This window comes from Alligator sinensis, unplaced genomic scaffold (genome assembly GCF_000455745.1).
Source record: "Alligator sinensis unplaced genomic scaffold, ASM45574v1 scaffold248_1, whole genome shotgun sequence".
Classification (NCBI taxonomy): domain Eukaryota; kingdom Metazoa; phylum Chordata; order Crocodylia; family Alligatoridae; genus Alligator; species Alligator sinensis.
Genome location: NW_005842130.1, coordinates 1,029,455 through 1,038,301, shown reverse-complemented (window position 1 = coordinate 1,038,301; position 8,847 = coordinate 1,029,455). Strand labels below are relative to the sequence as shown.

Below are 8,847 nucleotides of genomic sequence, written 5' to 3'. Positions count from 1 at the left end.
CACCCAGCACTCTTCCCTGCCTATGCAGGGGGTCAGACTCGATGATCTCAAGCAAATCCCGGGACGTCTCAAGCAAATCCCGGGACGTCTCTCAAGCAAATCCCGGGACGTCATTCTCCCCCTGTACTCGGCCTTAGTGAGGCCGCAGCTGGAGTACTGTGTCCAGTTTTGGGCTCCACAATTCAAAAAGGATGTGGAGAAGCTTGAGAGAGTCCAGAGAAGAGCCACGCGCATGATCAGAGGTCAGGGAAGCAGACCCTACGATGACAGGCTGAGAGCCCTGGGGCTCTTTAGCCTGAAAAAGCGCAGGCTCAGGGGTGATCTGATGGCCACCTACAAGTTTATCAGGGGTGACCACCAGCATCTGGGGGAACGTTTGTTCACCAGAGCGCCCCAAGGGATGATGAGGTTGAATGGTCACAAACTACTTCAAGATCGTTTCAGGCTGGACATAAGGAAGAACTTCTTTACTGTCCGAGCCCCCAAGGTCTGGAACAGCCTGCCACCGGAGGTGGTTCAAGCGCCTTCATTGAACACCTTCAAGATGAAACTGGATGCATATCTTGCTGGGATCCTATGACCCCAGCTGACTTCCTGCCCTTTGGGCGGGGGGCTGGACTCGATGATCTTCCGAGGTCCCTTCCAGCCCTGATGTCTATGAAATCTATGAAATTCAATTTTCATAGTCTAGTCTAAACTGCGTAAATTAAACCAATAAGCAAGTGAACAGACATTCACTTGATTCCAGAAATGCAGCCATATGCCTGCAGTGGCTCACGCCAGAAGCCGGGAGGCACTAGAACACGCTTCCCTGCTCAGCTGGAGCATGCAGCTTGGGCCAAGGCTAGCCCACCCACCCTGCGAGGCGGGGTTTGCAGGGAAGAGGAGGTGCAAAGCATCCTGAGATGTTGGGGGACAGAGTTAACTTGAATCTGGAGGGAATCAGGGATAGAAGTTCAGTAAACTGATTTAACCTAAATCAGTTAGGTCTGATACTTATCTTAAACCTGTTTCAGTCATTTTGCAAGTGGTTTATGTGCACCGAACTTCTCTTGTGTTACAGATCCAAACCTGTTTCTGAACATTTATATACCAGTTTTAATGTTAACTTTTGTCCCTAGCCTTGGGTAACATTAAATATGTTTAAGTCATTTTGCAAAGAACGTCTTTGAGGGATTGTTAATCTGATGTTAAAATTAACAAATGTAAAGATTTGCAGTTTATAACAGAACAGTATTTAAATTAAGAAAAAAATTATCCTTTAAAAATATATTTGTTAGTACCCTATCAATGTCTGCAAGGCTCTTTTCTGAAAAGTAAATGATGAAGTAAACCTATGTAGCACTCACAGGTACAGTAGGGTGCACAATCTTCAAGTAAAACGATTTTTTCAAGTGGGTGGTTTTACTTAAAAAAATAAATAAATAAGAACAACATAAAATATTCAGTGCTATGGGAAGCTTCATTTTGTTTATTAAAACAAATGTGACAGATATAACAGCTGCTAAAACCAGTACTAATAAGCACCTTAAATTAATTTCTAGTGGCAGCAATAATATGCAGAAGCAATTATTAGAATGCCTGCAGGAGTACAATACTTGATTAGCTATACCCAGCAGGATCTGGGTAGTAGGTACACTTTATTGCTACTAAGATTCCAATAGTTTTTATTTTTCAGGGAAAAATATTATCCCAGCTTACTTATGCTCCATGGCTCAACTTTTAGATCAGTCAATTCCACCACTAGCGTATGTTAACTATTAGACTGAGAAGAGTAATAGAGAAGAGGAAACTGAGCTCTTTGAAGTGATATGCTCTAAATCTACAAAGAGTTTCTTTGTTTTCCTACCAGCTTAATGGTTGTGGCACTTCAATTTTCTGACCATCCACTACTAGGTCCTGCAGCTCCTTGAAATACTTGTTCTTCAAGCAGTGGAGAATTTCATTTGCATGGCTACGGAAAGAAAAAAGCCTATGTATGAAAATAGTCAAGTTTCAGGCCAACGCAGAACACTTACCTGTTAAAACAAACAAACAAACAAGAAAAATCAACCTGAAAGACAGGACCCTGTCCCAACTAATGTCATCAACAAAAACCAATGCCACTTTTATTAATGTTTGATAAGCTTATAAATAACTGAAAACAGGTTCTTACAATGGGAAGTGCTAGGCAGCCTTAATAAGGGATAATAACCATTCTACCTATAATAAAGTGCACCTCCACATTGTTTTTCTTTATTAAATAATGTATCTAGCTTGTATCTAGCTCCCCCTTCAACATGCAACTTTCCTAAATGTAAGACAAGAATTCCAAGTATATCGTGCTTTTGCTTTGCAATGTACTAGTTAGGTTATATTCAAAATATAACTTTGCTTGGGTTCTGCAACTTGTATAAAGTGGTGTTAATATGGAGAAAGTACAGGATGGGTGAATAAAAAATATATATGGGCTAAATAAGGAAATATGCAAGGAGAGAAATAAAATTGAGATTTGAGCCAAGATCATAAGACAAACATATTTAAGTGCTCTTCAGTGGGCACAACCAGAGGAGGGGCACTTGATGGTCAAAAGCTTGTCCAACAGTTCTCCTAACTAAACACTTGGTCCCATAAAAGATCTCATAAAAAAGCCTTGCCTCTTGGGTATTTCCTGGACTATCATGGCTGCAACAACACTCCAGCCCTAAATATTAAAACTAATTCAGGGTAACTTTAAAGCTTGAAATTTTCTTAAATCATTGGATGCAAGTGAGCTAGTGTATGAAGGTTAACTCAGTGTTATTTAGAAACATTAATTGTGGAAACTTATTTTCACTTGTTACTTCTGAAATGGAGAAAGTGGTGACCACTTAAAATGGACTTCCATTGAAATCAGTGACATGTTGAAATCTAGTTGATAGGGTAAAGTTTAATTAATAGAAGTTAGTGTTCAAAATGTTCATGCTGCATTTCTGCCTCAGCTGAATTTTGTGGGAACATTTCAACCAATGTTTCAGCTGTTTCCAAGAAGAAAAATCTGACAACCACTTTGTGTTGAAAAGCTCAATGGGCACGTACTTGGAAGTACAGACCTGAAATACAGTAAAGGCCTGTGGACCAGGATCATGCATTCTTCTGTTCCTACAAAAACTTGCCAAACTAGTGAAGTTACAGACCAGGGCCATCCAACTGCAGCCTGCAAGGTGTTAAAATGCAGCCCACAAGCTCCTGTACTTACTTCCCTCAGCACTCCAGCTGCAGCCACGAAGGCCTCTGGGATTTACCTCTCACTCCGGCTTCATCTTCTTGCTCCAACCCCTATGTGTATGGCATCACAGGGCCCAGGATACCATAATATCCTGGCCACTCAGAAACTGGACAGCCCTGTCATATACCACTGGGAGGATGAAGCAGAATTGCGATTTGCACATGTTCAGACTTGTAGATTTTAGCCACTAAATTTTAATGAAGGTTTTGAGCAAACTGAGCTCGCTCTGTCCCCTCAGAGCTTCTCCACATAACCAACCTTCACATATCATCCCCTCAGATCAGGTGGGCATACTCCAGCCCAGGGCTGCAAAACTAGGCAGGCACAGGAACAGAGGTCAGGTGACTTTTCTCCCCTGTATTTTCAAAAGCACCATTTCCACCAATCAGGCAACACAGAGAAGAAAACAACCTGACTTGAATGATTAGCTGAAAAGAACCAGATTGGAACAAGAAAGGGAACGAGGAGAAAGTCTGACTGCGATGTAAGCGTGGGAGGAGGAGGAGGACAACGACGACTAGGATAAAGCATGGGATGGAGAAGGGGAGGACTGGCTGGTACAAGGCACTGAAATAAGAGAAGTCAAAGAAGTGGAGACTTGGGGCAGGTAGACCAGGAGAATACAAATGAAATGAGGAGCCAGGAAGAAAGAAGAGACCAGGGTGGGAACAAAGGATGAGGCAGAAAGGTGTATCCCTAAAGCAGGATCCCTCCCTTACAGCCTACGATGGAACCCAACTGTCACCATTCCTTTGCCACCAGCAAACAGCTGTGAAATGCACTGGTAACCTGTCTTATCCCCTTTTAGCCCTTCTGCAAGTGAGGCAATAGTTCACTACTGCTTCCATTTATATCCCTATGTCCAAGGCAGGCATTTCAGTGGTGGATCTAAAGGTACCAACCCTGCTGTGGGATTGTGAAGCTCTCATCCAGATGCCACGTGATGAAATTCCTGTTTTCCCCTACCCCATAACTTCTTTGAAGATGAGACTGCACAAGCCCCCCACTATCTTACAAAGAAAAAAAGCTGTAAGGTCAAGCACTCAAAAACCCCTGTCAAAAAAACAGAAAAAGTTGGCATAAAGGAGATCCATGCAATTTTGATTCAGCCCCTGTATGCATATCAGTATATTACAACTTTTACTCGTACAGCATTTTTGAGAAAGTAATTTTTTGAAATGTTCGCAAGATGCTTATATATGATAAGCACAGCACAAAAGTTGGAGACAAAATTTCTAATTCTGTCATCAGATCACAGTTTGAGCAGCATGCCTTACATAAGATATTGGAGGGGACGGGACACGTACTGAAAGATAAGAACGAGTAAAATAAACTCCTGCTCATCAAGTAAACAACATGCTTCCAACGCAGTGAGGCAGGGATCTTGTGGAAAATGCAGTACATGACCCTGTAATTCCTATGGAAGGGAAATAAACTACTTCGACTGGGAATATCAAGTATGTCTACATGGAAACATCAGTCGTTTTAACTACACAATGCCTCTGCAGATCTATACTGGCAAAGTCTGGCTAGCACAGGGAATAACAGCAATGAAAACACAGTTGCAGAGCTTCATGCTTAGGTGTCAGTCAAAGTATAAGCCCTTCAAGCACCCTGGACCAACACTGGTTTCTGACACATACTGAATCGGATGCTGCTGTGTCTTTGCTATTACTGTTACCCATGTTAACTATATTACATGAACCCAGCTTTGCAGAGGGTTTCATTTTGTTGCAAGGATGTGCCTTTACTGAGAATGTTTTCTTTCTCTGCAATATTCACCTTGACAACCTTCTTTCTGACTCTTGAAAGAAAATGAAAGACAGTTTAAGAGAGCAACACTCAACCTTCTAACCCCATAGGCCAGATAAGTGACGTGGGGCTGCTCTGCAGGCCATGGGGTGACCCACATGCGCTGGCTTCAGCCTGGAGGCTGGAGGTTGAACACGGCCAGACTAAGAATTTAGTTTTTCTCCAGAAAAAAACAAATACATCAATAGACATAGGATGTAAACAAAATAAACAGATGCTAGGACAAAGGTCAGCAAATCCCAGCGCACGTGCTACAGTGGCATGTGAGGCCATTTTGCTCAACACATCACAGCCGACTCAGGCTCTGGGCAACTGCCACCAGCCACAGAGCCTTACCTGTTTGCAGGAGGCAGCAGGGAGGCTGCAAATAGCTCGGGCTCCACGACAGGCAGCAGCTGTCCAGAGCCTGGGCTGGCTGTGACAGGTAGCCAGAAAGCTGCAACCAGCACACCAGGGCCCAGAGCCCCGGCCCAGCACCATGGTGGCAGCAGCTGCACACATGTTTTGGGGCAGAGAGCAGAGAAGGAGCCAGGGGTAGCGCAGCCTAGAGGGAAAAGCAGCCCCAGATGTGTGAGCTTTAGGATTAGTGACAGAGGTGTGCAAAATGAAGAGCCAGATAGTAAGACAATTGTTAGACTTAAGGATCCTGGCTCAACTGCGGACCCAAGGAAGGTGGTGGGGAGGCAAGGGGTGTGGATGGGGCTGGCCAGGGCAACAGGCACATGTCCCAGCTTTGCCAGAGCTCATGTCTTCACCTGTTTTTGTCTTGTAGGAAGGGGAATGCAACCAAGGAGAACGCTTTTCCACCTGCTTTGCTCTTATTTGTGGGGGGATGGGGAAGACTGAGGGGACGGGACATGCACCAGCCGGCAGGGAACAGATCCACTCCAAGGCTGAGGCTGCTGCAACTCTCAAGCTGAAGCAACAGTTCTGAGAAGGCATTAAGATGCATGGGTGAAATGATTGTGGGGGGAGGATGTAAGAGGGAAACACAGCTGGAGGGGCTGGAGGAAGCCAGGGCTGGGGGAAGAGGAGGAAGAGAGAAGCCAGAGGGAGTACAGGATCAGTAAGACCAGCCATGGGCACCGGGGTCAGGGGAAACAGGAGCAGGGGATGCAGTTTCCCAGCTGCACTCCACCTGTTCCTCCTGGCTTGGAAATCTGTGGGAGTCACCACTATGACTGCTGCCAGAATACACCAAACTATGGGATGCAGTAAACACACTAGAGGATAGGGAGTGAATTCAGGAGGATTTAGATAGACTGGGGAAGTGAGTGGATCAGAATAGGATTGAATTTAACAGAGATACGTGCGAAGTGCTGCACCTGGGGAGAACAAAAAAATCACTAATACACCTATAGACTGGGAAGTACCATTTTAAGTAGCGCAGCAGTGGAAAGGGATCTCGGAGTCGTAGTCGACGCACAAATGAACATGAGTCACCAATGTGACAAGGTAACAAAATTAACCGCACTCTTGCCTGCATTAGTAGGTGCATCACAAGCAGGTCTAGGGAGGTGATACTTCTCCTCTACGTGGCACTGGTGAGGTGGCAGCTGGAGTACTGCATCCAGTTTTGGGTGCCACACTTCAAGAAGGATGTGGATAATCTGGAAAGGGTTCAGAGAAGGGCTACTCATATGGTTGAGGGCCTGCAGGTAAGATCCTTTGAAGACAGACTGAGGGACCTTAATCTCTTCAACCTCCACAAGACAAGGCTGAGAAGTGATCTCATGGCTGTCTACAAACTCATTGGGAGGGGGGAAAAGAGGGTGGGGGTCAGCAGGGAACAGCGGATACTCTGTTTACCAGGGCGCCCCTCAGGGTTACTAGAAAAAAGAGCCATAAACTGAAGCAGAGTAGATTTAGATTGGATATCAGGAAGAATTTCTTTATGGTGAGGATTGCCGAAATATGGAATGGGCTTCCAAGGGAGATGGTGCTTTCCCCTACCTTGGAGGCATTCAAAAAGAGATTAGACAAGCACCTGGCTGGGGTTACTTGACCCTAGTGCTATTTCCTGCCCAGAGCAGGGGGTCAGACTCGATGATCTAATAGGTCCCTTCCGACCTTAGAAATCTATGAAAGGGCGACACCCCCCACCCGAAGACTTCCTCATGAGGGAAGCCCAAAGGCATAGCTGCCCACTGCAGGAGAAAATGTGGAGGTAGTCCCTGTTGCACAGGCCTGGGCAGGAAGACACGGAACTTGGACAAGACTCGACCCCTGGTATGTCACCCCCTCCCCCCGGAATCCGCACCCTCTCTCCCCAGGCGGTGCCCTTCCTGCCCCTCCCTACCGCCACCCATGTCTTCAGCAGAGCAGGGTCTCAGTGCTCTCTGTCTCCTTGCAGCGCCATGGGCTGGCTATGTGCTTAGTGCTCACCACCATGTCCACCCAAGCTCTTTGGCAGGTGGCAAGAGCCTGCCTGGGCTGCTTGCAGAGGGCAGCTGCAAGGCTGCACCGGGTCTAGTCCAAAGCCCTGGCCCAACTTGTTGCCAGCAGTGGCTGCATGTGCACCTCAAGGCCCATGGCAGAGAAGGGGCCAGGGCTGTGCTGACACAACAAGAATCACGCTACTCACAGCTCCCATGCCATCTGCCCCCAGCACAGCAACATCTTCCAGCTTCCCTTAGCCTGCCTGGAGACAAACAGCAACAGTGCCTATACTTCCCTGTGGTACAACGTCAGCATTGTGAATGGGGCACATTCTGCTTCCTGACAGAGGGGCCAGCAAGCACTGCAGAGAATAAGGATGCTGGAGGACAATGCTGGAGGACAATGCTCTCTTCCAAGAATGGCATGTCCATTCTCTCTCCCAGAACTGATTTAACCCTAGTTGGTCCCCAGATTGCTTCTCCCTGGTTCCTGCCACACACTCAAATATAGGTCAGAAACCACCTAGAGAGACATTACACCAGCGGTCACCAACCAGTGGATCTCAATCCACCGGTACATCTGGGAGCCTCTTGCAGTACATCCGAGGCTGGGGTGGGGGGCTGAGTGCCCACGTGCATGCATGTGTACGCCCCAGCCCAGCAGGTCAGTCCATGGGGGAGGGAAGGGGCAGGAGCTAGATCGAGGCCCCAGCAGAGAGGGTCAGTACCATGGAAACAGAAGCAGGAGTAACTTGAGTGGAACCCTGGCTGGGTGGGACAGCTGCTGGGGAGGCATGCCCCCAGATAATTTTTTCTCCCTCTGCCTTGGTATGTGCCCCCCTTCCCTCCCCACAGACTTACCTAATGGGCTGGGGGGGGAGGAGAGAGGGGTAGGGGAGTGGCAGCAGCACAGGGTAGCTCTTGGGTTGCTTTTAAATGCCAGAGGCGATCTCCTACTGAAAAAGGCTGGAGACCACTGGACTATACTGCTCAGCCTGTTGGGGACTAAGAAAAAACGCTGGACCTCTTGCAGTACACCTTTTCAAGCACTAGTTTTTATGACCAAGGGGCAGTTCTTATAGCTGGAGAGATGTTTTCATAGCATGACAGCAACTCAGTCTAAAAGCCGATGGCGCAAAATGCCAGCAAATCATGCAGTATGAGTGACGTGCAGCAGGGGCTACTACTGTCCCCCTAGGAGAGTAAACCTGTGCGCGTCTGCCCACATGCATGGACAGCAGCCACTCTCCCAGGACAAACCGAGACCATGGGGAGAAGGCCCAACACCAACCCCCACCCCCGAGCGACAGGGGACCACGTGCCCTTCTGCCCCTCACAGCAGGTCACTCGGACTCAGGCCCGCGCCCCGCTCACCTCTTGTAGCCTGTGATTCGGAAGGTGGCGGGGAGC

The 8,847-nt window shown here is 47.3% G+C and overlaps 1 protein-coding gene across 1 annotated transcript in view; it reads right to left on the bottom strand.

Moving 5' to 3' along the window:
* Window positions 1-8,847, bottom strand: part of NSUN2 (NOP2/Sun RNA methyltransferase family member 2) — a 45,095-nt gene that overhangs the window by 35,674 nt on the left and 574 nt on the right. The window contains 2 exon segments of the mRNA XM_006025019.3: window positions 1,850-1,954; window positions 8,812-8,847. Of these exon segments, the coding sequence (XP_006025081.2) occupies window positions 1,850-1,954; window positions 8,812-8,847 (141 nt within the window).